Below are 12,516 nucleotides of genomic sequence, written 5' to 3' on the forward strand. Positions count from 1 at the left end.
GGGCTGTGTGGAGAGCATCCACTGAGGCGATAATGCGTGATTACCGTGAATTATTAAATCTTCCAGTCTGCACGGATTAAGCTGGCAGCGCCACATTCAAGTCCATTCAGCCTGAACAGCACCCAACTGTCTGCAATTATAATGAAGAGGCGTGCGCATGTGACGAATCGATAAATTCCCAGTCTGAAAAATACAAGGCAAAAAAAATAAAAAAAATAGTCCAGCAAATGAAATCTCGTATCCACTTGTCAGGTTGATAAAACTGGCTTTTATCACTCCTCCTCTGGCTCCCCTCTATCCCCCCCTTGCCTTTTCTCACTCTCTCAGATCCCACACATGTTCTCATTTGCTTACAACTCGTTCTGTCGATGTGAACCGAGGATGACGCGCCGGCGCTGTAGTGGAGATGCTGCCAATTGGAGTGCGCTCACGAAATCAATACTCTCCGAACATGATTACAGCGAAATCCCGAACTCTCTCTCTCTCTCTCTCTCTCTCTCTCTGTCTCTGTCTCTGTCCCCACTCTCTCTCTCTCTCTCTCTCTCTCTCTCTCTCTCCACCATCTCTGATATGAAGGGAGGGAGCCAAACCAAAATTCTTAATCAAAACTCTGCATAATGATCTCTCTGGCGGAGCGTCACAAGGCGCTTTGTGTGCCAGCCTCCACGTCCAGCCCTGATAAAACAACACAACGTGAGAGCTACACAAGGGGAAATTCCTGCGCAATCTCGACAAGGGTTTTTGTCTTTTCAGAATACAGTGTCTGATCCGTCTTTGTGCGTAACAAATTGTCCCGTGCGGCGTGTGCTGCGTCCAAATTCCCTCCAGGGAGAACTCTGGGTGCGCAGGAGGTTTCACCTCTGCTGATTATTTGCAGGCTATACCTCAGTGAGTGTAATTTTCTATGACGATTAGACAGATTTAGTTCAGATTAAGAGAGATTAGGTAACCCTAGATTTTAATCCGAGAGGAGTGAGGTGAAATGGAGCTTTTCAGAGGCCAGAGTGAAAAAAAACAACAAAAAAAACAGGATCACCTCTGCTCCACACTCCAAAGTGAGGAGACATGGAGCACTTGCATATTTTCATTTCAGCTCGCATTTGCCAAGCTTCGGCGCCACAGCCACAGACAGCTCTGGCAGACACAGCCCCGGTCAGACCCGTGTGAGTAATGCCACTCCACTGACCGAGAGGGGATTCCGCCCTCCGCCCCACCACTTCCCCCCCAAAACCTGACAGCAGGGCGGGCGCACAGTCACAGGTGCTCGAATCCCATTGGCTGGTCATCTCTCACACTCACAAACGCGACTGATTTTCGTTCTTTTTTTTAAAATCAGCAACAGTCTGCTTCGCGTTTTTACGCACATTCACACCTGTTATGTTGACAGTTGCTGTGGGGACAGTGTTATTTATTCATGGACTTGTACAGGCAGCCTCACTTCTTCATACTCACACACAGCTTCTGATCATCTTTGGCAGAAGTAAGGCAGCCGTTCAATGCAAGCATTTTAACCGCCTGTGGGTAATTGGTTTGACCTATGAGGACATGCTGGTATGAATCCACTGCCCTCAAAATATTCAGCAGCTGATTAATAAATTGCCCCTCAACACAGGCCCACATTCTCTGCAGAGTCAGAGACCCTGCATTTTAGAGACGTACTGACAGGATTCTACTCAACATATTTCACTTTTAGTTGAAACAAGAAACGTCCTCATACCTTGAAGTGACACATGCACACTTCATGAGCACCATCAAAACAAGCACTTGTGATGCAAGGTGGCTGAAATAATGTGGAGGACCCCGCCCATCTGCATGCAAAGTGTGCAGGGAAGGAAGCTGTACTTAAAAGTTGCACAACATGGCCACATCGAGTGCACTCAGACATGACTAACGTTGAGAAATTTGTGTCAAAAATAGCATGCTTTTAAATGCGGGAGGATGTGTCATGGTGTGTCATGAAATGACTTGAAGGATGGTTAAAATGCCATGTTGCTAAAAGTTTGCGCAAAAAGCTCAAAATCCCTATTCTAGGGTGATTAATAGGAAATGATTCGTTGTATTTTCATGATCATTTGGCCACTTAAATATGTGCCCAGACTAAAAATAAACCCAATGCTTCATGTCCTTTAGTCTGCAGCACAAGGTGCTTCACGAGGTGAGTAATACTCCAGAGTGCCGGGATATTCGTGACATGAGATTACACAGTGTGTCTTGATTTAACATAAAGTGAAAGAAAAGTAATCGTGAGCATGAAGAGGACAGATGACCAGATCCGGAGGCTCACAGCAGGACCGAACCTCCACAGAAACAATACCCAGAGGAAGGGGGAAGATGACTGAGGCAGACAGAGAGGTGGGGAGGCCCAGGCAGCAGGAGTTTAAAAACTACGTATGTGTTCGGCCCCTTCCAGGCTGACTGCTACGCTGTCCCCATACCAGACATTCCAGAGGCAGCGTGGCTGGCTTCAGGCTCTGAGTGGCTGATCCTGGAACAGCATGTTCTGCACAGCAGTAATCACCTCAGCCAGCCACAAGCAAGGCAGAGCACCACATCAACAACAAGGCAGAGCTTTGTGCTTGTCAATTTGCACTCTGAAAAAGTGCTCCGGAATTTCATTCACATAAGGAAAGGGACACATTTTTTCCACCCACTTCTGCGAAGCCCATCCTCATTTCCTCGGCCCTGCCACTCTAGGCATCCCTCGCAGCCTTATGATGTTGAGCAATTTATCCCTGCGCCCCATTCTGCCCACTGGGATTAGTTCGAGAGGAAGCCAGAGAAGCCACAAGAACACCCTTGGGAGATCGATGCCTGTCTGGGAAAACACCTCCCCTGGTTTTCCCTCCCCTCTCCACAAACAACCCACACTCTCTAACAAGCATATGGGCTCCCAATGACACATGAAGGAGAGGGCTCAAGTCCAAGTATTCGGAACGTTCCTCAGTAGGCGAAGCTGGATTTCACCCCTTCGTGGCAATCGGCCCAAAGTAGGCTGACTTGAAGACTTCCTGCCCCGAGCAAGAGCCAGCTTTCTGTGGCATCTTGGCATCTTGGCATCTGCACTGCGAGCTATGAACATTATGTTCAGAGGCAGCAAAGACAATTGGTGCCGAGAGTTTTAATTAAGACTGTGTTGCGGAATGGAAAAAGTAAAGGCATGTACAGGTAATGGCTTCCATCCCCATTCCAGAGGTCTAACAAAATATGATTAACAGACGCTATCTGCCATAGCCAATTAAATATATGTAACATTTAAAGACCCGGAACGACCAAATGGTCCAAAGAGGAGAGTCGGTGTGTGTGTGTGTGTGTGTGTGTGTGTGTGTGTGTGCTGCGCTCCTAGCCAAAAGTGCAGCAAGCAGAACTTGCATATAATCAAATTGTGATGTTATAGGTGCTTAAAGAGAGTAGGGACGACTGGACAGTGTAGCTATGTTGTCAAATCAAGGTCTGCCGATGAAACATAGAACAAACCAGTACAATAAGATACAGTACAAATGTGTTACAGTTTTCTCCTGGTGCCAAACACTTGCTATTTAATTTGAACACCTTTAGATTTTGGTCTGTTGGTTAGAAACAACAAGCAGCTTGATGACATTTGACATGGTGTTTTGAGCTCTGGGAACTTGTGGGGGGCATTTTTGGTACATTTAATAGACTAAAGGATCAATCAAGTAAAAGGTAGATGAATAGACTGTTGTAAGTTTATTTCTGAAATGAAAAATCATATGATGCTCTAGCAGTTAATCAAAAAAAAAAAAAAGGCTCTGAATGCTATGAAGTTGAAGGCTAGACTCACTGAAATGTTTAAAAAGTTTCTAATGAATTAAAAAATAATACAAATCTGACAGATTGACCACAAAGACCAAAAAATGAAAATATTTTCAGCTCTGCTACAGTAGTTAAAGATTTATGAAAAGAGCAGCGCCAAGATGACCCCACTCTCAACAAATTTCACATACTGTAACCCTAACCCCTGATGAAACCACACTTAGACTTATCAGAATTTTTCCATGTTTGTGTTGGAAGCTGGTGTCACTCTACTCTCAATTTCTTGAAATAAACCATGCGGAATATCATACCGCCTCCGGTAACGAGTTAAATCCCTCACTTGTGCAAGTCAGTGGTTGGCTACATCCACAATAGCTGAGCAGGCCTGATGCCAAGACACTGATTAGCCAAGCTATGCTTCTGTTCTCCAGGCAATGCGGAGTGGAGGTGCAGTGGGAGTCCAGCTCATCACCAAAGAGCACTGTGCTAAACACAAGTTTAAGTGGAAGAAAGCCAGCATACTGTAGTGCATCCTTGCCGGACATATAAAGCCTTGGGCAAGGAGGCATCTGCCTCTTTAATACATAATTCACTCAGAGCTGAAACATCATGCTTCAGTCCTTAGGGCCAGTAGTCTGCTTCTGGTTGTTAGAACATAAAACTGTCTATCAGACAGTCCGGTCTCACTGACGGGCAACTTTGTGTCCAAAGTAGCGAAGTGAAATACTAACAAACTAGTGAGGAAAGTCCCAGATCAATATGACGTATAGTAGATGCAAATGTTTAAAGGTTGGTTTTCAGGGTGCGCCAAATGTATGTGGAGGGAATGTTGTCTCGTCTTTCCACCTCAGCGAGCTTGTCCTCCTCACCCTTGATATGCAGGTAGGTCAACATGCAGAGACAGCCATCTGCCCTCGAGCTCTCCCTTCAGGCATGCACGAGGTCACTTTACATCTCAACCCCTGCAAATGCATCTTCCTGCAAGGGTATTATTAGAAGCACTCTTGTCTTATTGCTCACATTATTATCATAACTGACAGGATGTGCATTAGTTACTTCGGTCTCCGCTGCAGATTGGCCATAATGTTGACACACTGGTATACGGGCCATTTTGGAATTCAGCACGAAGAGTGAGGAACCTGAAGCAGCTGTAGTGCTTTCATGTGTAATAGTCCCAGCTCAAGTTCCCATGAAAGAGGCACTAATGGGTTAACAGTAGAAATGAGAGGGGAAGAGAGGGAAAATCAATGCTTTTGTTGAGGGGAAGAAAGAAAGGCTTTCACAGGTCTATGTATCATTAAGCAATTGAGAAAGCTAATTAGAGTGGGGGGAAAAGATGTGCAGATCTCACAGCTAATTATTTCCATGGCAACCACAGCTCCAGTAGAGGATCTGAGGTAGCGTTCGGCTGGCAGGCAGCCAGTTACAGGAAGAGCAAGAGAGACCCCCAGTGGCATAAAATGACCATGTTTGTGAGAAACTATAGAATTAACACTTAAGAAAAACTGATAGTTTTAAACATCAACAGAAACCACATTCAATTTTAAAACGTTACTTAAATGGAAATTAAAAAGGTCTTCGCGCCACACACATCATGCTCTCAGTTAACTGATATTAAAGATCTAATGTGCGTTCCATGTTGTAAGAATCTATTATGATGACAAATATCGCTTGACTGGTACGTGTTTTTTTAGCAACACTTATTATATAAGCAAGGCATTCTTTTGCTGCACCACAACACTCAGTGCAGGCACTGACTTCTTACATTTCCTCTATTTATTACCAAAAACACCTCTAGCGTTTCTACGGTGAACACAGCCGTCTGCAGGAGCACCCTTATGGATATTCTACAAATGTTAGCACTTAAATGAACTAGCAATGACTTTGACCAAAACGGCAGTATTAATTGGTGAAAGAGTGATAAGATAAATATGTCAGAACTTGGAAAGAAGACAGAAGAAAACTGGAAAGCAGTAATATTCTTTTTCCACTTCACATAACAAACTGACCACAGCATTAAGTGTTGAGTCGCAGTAGCACTGTATTTAATTGAAGGCAAAATGTAAACTTGTATTTTAAAAAAAGAAGCTCTGATTTGGTCTTGGGAGTCTCTGATGAATTGACCCTCTAAATCATGTCATTCAGTGTCTCTGTTTGCTGGGGTCAATCTTCTCCAGGTGAACCAGGGGTTTGAGTTGTTCAGCAAAGCTGCGCATGTCCTCTGACACAGTGTCCTGACCGGCGGCAGCCAACACACTCAGCTCCACCAGGTATGAAAGCGACAGACGCTCTGTGTTCTCTGTGTTCCCCGGTACCAGGATACGAGACAGCTTGCTTACCACAATTTTCATGGCACCTTTGCGGAATATGTGCCCATTGGCCACGAACTCATGGTCCATGCGGAAGCCCATCTCATTGAGGAACTCCGGCAGGCTGTGAGACGCAGCCACATCAACACAGTTACGCACCAGGGCATGGCGGCTCTTGTCTCCCACCTCAGGTTGGCCTAGGTAGCGCAAGTGCCATGGAGATGTGGGGTGGGAGAGGGAGCGCCGGGCACGCAGAATGAAAGGATTTCCCTGTTGACCTTTCAGAAGATAAACCAGTTCATGATCTATGAAGGTCTCTGGTTCCATGTTGTCACACAGACCTCGAAGGCGATGCATGAGGCTTTCCAGGGCCTGGTCCAACACACTGCCTGAATGGATAACGGATAGACATGCATACTAGTGATGTGTAAGGGTGGGGTGATCTTGACTGCATTTTGCATTTATAACTATACTTGCAGAGAGCTTAATCCCATTGTTTTAAGTGTCTAATACTTTGTCCATGCTGTTTATGTCAATTAGGGCAGACTATTTGGAAGATTTGGAATAACATGTTAGAGCTCTCCATCTTCATCAAAACACTAAATGAGTAAATCACTTAGGAACAATAGTGTTTCCCTGTCAAACATACTTATAGTTACACATGCTGAAGTTGTTGACATCACATCTCATAACACCACAGTGGTCCTGTTAACCTTGCTACTAGCTAAGCTCACCTTGCAGCAGGTATTCCATCATATTGATTGTGCCCCCGGTGACAGGCATCACTGTAACTGGTGGAGCCTCCATCTCTTCTCAGGCACGACGTTGTTTCTGAATCTTAAGGAGGACAAAGTATTATTGGCTGCATCGTTATCTTTTAGGTATCGTCTTCATTTGACCGAGTTGTCAACTTTTTATCTGTGGTAAATAACAACCAGTGTTAGCCAACTATTAGCCAGCTAGCTTAAGCATGTACTTCACAGCTAACGCCAACACTCTCGCAGAAGTAGTTGTAGTTTGCTTTATTACCTGAAAACCTCCGAACAACAAAACGCAGCTGTTCTCTTTCTGCGGCAGGTGTCCTCGTCTCCGGTAGAGCCTCCACAGAAAAGACCGAGGATCCGGTAGGCCTCACCGGTTTGTTCAGTCTGCACACGGCTAGCTGCTACCCTAGCTAGCTAAACTAGCTAAGCTAGCTAAGCTAGATACTTCCAGTTAGCCATAATGCCATAAGTAAACTGTGTTAACTTCACACAAGTTACCGTCCTCAGCGTTTCTACGTGAAGTTATTTGTGAAAACGAGTAGATTAAAACAAGAACAGCCACACCGCTGGGTTAACTATCAGAGAAACAATGAGTGGGAAAGCATCTTTCTATTCTTCCTCCGGTTCTTTTTCCGCCACGGTTAACATCCAACTTTGAGGCGCATTACAGCCACCTACTGGTGCACATGACATTAACGTGACAGGCATTTTCCAGCAAGAGATGGAAGAAGTGAAGTAACACTAGTTTAAAACGGCCATTCAAAGCGAAAGTCCTGTACACGACATTTTAGCTCAAAGTAGCTAGCTGTCAGTAAAATGTAGGTGCGAGCCAACTGCGTGTACAATCTACCTCAATGCATGTGTTCCGATCGGGGAGCAATTTTGCATTAGCCCACTGGTAATAATGTGTAAATGGTGGGGAAACTACTCAGATCATTATTATTGAAAAAAAAAGTATCAGTACCACGCTGTAAAAGTACTTCAAATCAAGTCTTACTTCAAAATCTTTGCTAAAAGTGCAGCAGTTGCTCTTATCAGCAAATTGTGCCCTTAGTATGAAAAGTATGCTGTTAAACTATTATTTATATAGTTGTTATTATTACTGATGATGGTTAATGATTAACATATCAGCAGTAATTGCTGGAGATAATTTCCACTGGGCGACTTTACTTGGGTAGTTAATTCATAACAACAATGGTATTTTACAGGCTGATTTTATTTCAAATCTGAATCTGTGAAGTAACTATTGCTGTTGAATGAATGTAATGGAGTAAAAAGTACAGCATATCTTCATAAAAAGCAGTGAAGTAGTTATTATAATTAAAAATTATCATAAAATGGAAATTCCCAAGTACGGAAAATATTTACTCAAGTAAATTTAGCAAATGCATGTTGTTGTAGCTGTTTTAGGTGTTTTAGGTGTAGCTAGTTCTTACCTCTATATATATAGTAGTCCAGTCCATTTTTAGTCTATGTGAATAAAAGAAATGTAGTGGTACAATGTTTTTGTCTGGCTAGGAATGTAAACACTGAAGTAAAGTACAATCCCCCCAAAAAATACATTACATGCAGTGCTTTTTTAATAGTACTTTAATCTCTGTATATACTGTAGACAAAAGTAAAATCATTTTTACATGAAGCATAGTATCAAACTCAAATTTGTCATTAACTCTTTCATGCATAGAGGTCACTACAGTGTACAGCTATTCAAAAGCTTCTTGTATTATGCATGAGTTTTGATGGCATAGTTGCACATCAGCGACTACAGTAGATGCCATTGCGTCATCTCATACACTGCTACCCAGTGCCAAGCCATTGCAAGTGAAAAAAAGAGTGAAACCAAGATGGTCGACAGACAGCCAGAAACACCAAGTTGCTCATTTTTTTCTGTTCAAACCTTCTATAAAAAGAGACGCTTGCAGGTACGAAAAATATGAGGACATCAAATAACATCTAAGGAGTCATGCAATTGCTAAATTTTCCAAGTATTGATTTTCTATTGGGTGAAATTATGATTAATTCAGTCCATTGAATTGTACATCATGCATCACTAGCTATATTTTAACTACTGGACATGTAAAAATATCTTTATAAAAAAGAAAAGATGAATAAAAACACTTAGTAAAAAAATCCTGACTGAGGTTATCATAATTCATGCATGAAAGGCTTAAGATACTATAGACCAGTATCAATATTTTGACTTGAAACACATGGAGCAAGTGATTATGGATGTACCTGTACATGTACTTATTGTTTTAGTTCCCTTCACGTTTTCAGATTAAACATGAGCCATTTTTTTGTGGAATGGATCACTGAATCATATGTCAGTGAGAGTGGGAGCTATCATTATAATAGTGGCAAGAATGGATCGTGTTAGTGTGGGACCTTTTCTCTATACTTTTATTTGACTATAAACGCATTCAGTGTCAGTCACTGTCATTGTGTTTGTTGTCCTTGCAGGTCTCCTGATGACAACTGATGAATAAAGCACGGAAGTGTCCTCTTCCGCCTACAGTAAGAAGTAAGACATTTCATTACCTGAACAAAACAGCACACATGCTAGTTCATTGTAGATATTATTATGTTGTGCTGTCATCATCATCATCATCATCATCATTTGACCCTTACCCTGCAATTCAAGCCACGGCAACAAAGGTGAACAGGAAATGCTTAAAGAGATAGTAAGAGAAACAGGATCATGAGGGGCACGTATGTTTGTCCACACCAACGTCAAACATCTATTTCTGTTTCAATTCTCCGAACAAGCAATGAACAGGAAGTTCAATAAGACAGAGAGATGCATTTCTTACCTGCCCGCAATCTTGAGCTGAGGCTGTAAATTAAAAGTGCCGTCAAAATGAGACACGCAAGGGCTGCCAGTGTTCCATAAGCAACAGGAATCAGATATTCAGGCTCTGTAGGTATACCTGTACAATCAAAAACATAAGGATTAATATTACTTTGATTCAGCTCATGAGCTCCTTAAATAAAGTTAGCGACGGAACGCTCACCTGTTGTTTTGTTTAAAGGATCTGATGGTCTGCGAGTGCTGTTAACTGCACTGTATCCATCAAACGCCCGCTTTGCACTGCAAGACCCATATGCATCTACAAGCACTGATATATTCCTCGTGCCCGTCTGCACCTGTAAAGTGCTGTTTGGTTTGACGTTACTGGCATCCATGTGACATGTCACAGCACAAGAAACGGATGAATCCTCATGGTGGTGTACTGTTATACGGCAAAAAGGGATTCCAAGTTAAACCACTTAATTTGGACACAAGACTTTGTTTGTGTGTGTTATTTTCTCACCTGTAATTACACACAAGTTGATAGAAAGTAGCTTCCTCCTATGGCCATCACATCCACTCGTCCAGCAAGTATATTTCCCACCATCTGCTCTTTTGACATTTTCAATGTGTATTGATTTGTGGGAAGTCTCAAAGACCGATTCTGTTTCTTGCACTGAATTCCTGTGTGTAGTCATATTACTTGCTTCAAAAGTCCACTTTGAGCTAGTCAGTTCGCCTGGACATGCGTGAGTGAAACTGCTGCCAGCAGTAATGTAGAACGTCTTATGGTTTTCTTTCAGAATCTCTGAAAAGAAAAGGTATTATTTGTTTGAATAGAGGAAGGGCTTTGGCAAAGGTGTGAAACTGAATACACAAAGCAGTTGGGTATTTAAATACTCGGTTTTAAGAGAACAAAGAGTGACGATCACAAAAGTTCTGACCTTTCTTCACACTGACGAATGTCAGCGGTTCATTCCAACAATTGCCTTGAAAACATTGTTCACACCAGTAAAGCCCTTGATTGCCGTCTGTTAGGTCACTAATCACCAAGGAACAATTTTGCAGAACCCTTATTCTGGGACGAAAGTACTGATGTTGGAATGGTAGTCCTCCGTCACGTTGATGAAATAGCCGGATTTTGTCACTACGTTCATCTGTCTGGTAAAACCATGTCAAAGAGCTTGAGTCTCTTGTGCAGCGTTGACAAGGTATCACAGCTTCACATCCCAGTGAGAATTGTAGGAGACTTGCGGCTGTTGAAATGTAAGGTTTCTGTTATACCTTAGCTTGAAAAAATGTAAAAAATGAATAATGTATTGCCAAACAACAGTTACTTCCTAAAAATGTATTTTAAATCCAGTGCAATATTAGTGATTAAGTCAGTTACTTACTGTTTCCTGAAGCAAAATGGGATGAGATTAAAATAATCAGTAGAAAAATTAAGCCTTTTTGCATCATGCTTGAGGCGCTTATGTCTCTGAAGGACAAAAGCAATACTGAACAAATAGAACCCCACCACCCCCCCACCCCAAAAAAACAAATACAGATCAGACACATCGCATGAGATGAGAAGAGACAACCACTGAATTCAAGTTATCACATCGGAAGTGGTCCAACAGCCAATGCAGAGGAAATTTACTGTAGCTCTCACCCACGCTGTTTTTCTGATGCTGTGGCGCTTATTCCACTTTTTGCATTAGCATAGGTATTGTGATACAGTTCGCACATCAGTGGCAAGTGCAATTTCTCATATAAAAGTGTCAAACAGTTCGTAGTAATTGTGCGAGAGGTTTATCTGAGCACTCTGAAAGTTCAAAGATTATTTAGATCAACAGAGCAGACAAAATGTCAGGTCTGAAAGGTATGGAAAGTGCACCAATGGAAAAGTTTACATGGCGGGTACAATATGAATCAGAAGTGAGTGGAATCAGCACAACAAGCTAGCCAATGCTTAGGTCTTAGTGATTCTAATATTGTTCTGTCATACATTCATCAGCTCTCTAAAGTTTTGATGTTTGCATTTTAACCTTTTGCACTTTCTTGAATCTGGGCAAGTCTTTACATGAGGATTGATGTGGGCTGAGCTCTGATCAGCACATAGAGTCGGATGTGTCTGTGTGTGTTTCTGATACAAAGATGTCAAACAGTCAAACCTTCATGTGTGTGTCTAGCCTATAGGTGTGTGTGTGTTTGCATGTGCAAGTAATGTGTAAAGTGTTACTTCCTATAAGGTGTCAGACAGTTTGCACTCACTAATTTTTATGCATTCAAATTTATGATCTACATCATTGAGATTATCTATTTAAAAAAGAAGGGTGTAATTGTGATGTTGTACAATTTACTCACCTGTTGAGCTAAACTAACACACACACACACACACACAGTATATGTCAATTCACATTCAGCACATAAAATGTAGGTTTTACAACATATATATATTTCATTTATATATTATATATTTGTATTAAATAATTCATATTTATTTACTGTTGCTTATTTTATTTCTTTTCTCTCTATTACTGCTTATTGCTGCTGTAATATGTAAATTTCCCCCTATGGGGGATCGATAAAGTCTATCTTATCTTATCTTATTTTATCTTATTTCAAATCAGTAAGACAAAAACAGGTTCATTACATAGATTCCAACAGATCATTATATTATAATTAAACATTTCCTTATAATCTGTTGTCAGCAGGGATTTCATACTATACATTTCACACCTTGGCAACTTGGCCATCATTGAAAACAATGACTTAATCCAATTCACTGTGTTGATGTTGTTCACATGTTGTTGGTCGTGGTAATCAATTGATATCCGTTTTTGTGAAGAGCATCTGATGGTGCTGATGGTGCTGATAACTGCACTGTCTCCAGCAAACC

General features: G+C 41.9%; 1 protein-coding gene and 1 long non-coding RNA gene across 2 annotated transcripts; both read right to left on the bottom strand.

The window, feature by feature from the left end:
* Positions 1-5,794: 5,794 nt before the first annotated feature.
* On the bottom strand, positions 5,795-7,364 carry med18 (mediator of RNA polymerase II transcription, subunit 18 homolog (yeast)). The gene is made up of 3 exons (XM_070835745.1): positions 7,110-7,364; positions 6,815-6,917; positions 5,795-6,469 (listed from the first exon to the last, which is right to left on the bottom strand). Exons 2-3 carry the CDS (start codon positions 6,885-6,887, stop codon positions 5,913-5,915), a joined length of 630 nt encoding a protein of 209 aa, XP_070691846.1. The 5' UTR covers positions 6,888-6,917; positions 7,110-7,364; the 3' UTR covers positions 5,795-5,912.
* Positions 7,365-9,863: 2,499 nt separating this feature from the next.
* Positions 9,864-10,719, bottom strand: LOC139205820 (uncharacterized). The gene is made up of 3 exons (XR_011584477.1): positions 10,577-10,719; positions 10,156-10,440; positions 9,864-10,074 (listed from the first exon to the last, which is right to left on the bottom strand). It is a non-coding gene; the product is annotated as an uncharacterized lncRNA (long non-coding RNA).
* Between the last annotated feature and the right edge of the window lie 1,797 nt (positions 10,720-12,516).

Source organism: Pempheris klunzingeri, chromosome 8 (genome assembly GCF_042242105.1).
Source record: "Pempheris klunzingeri isolate RE-2024b chromosome 8, fPemKlu1.hap1, whole genome shotgun sequence".
Lineage (NCBI taxonomy): Eukaryota > Metazoa > Chordata > Actinopteri > Acropomatiformes > Pempheridae > Pempheris > Pempheris klunzingeri.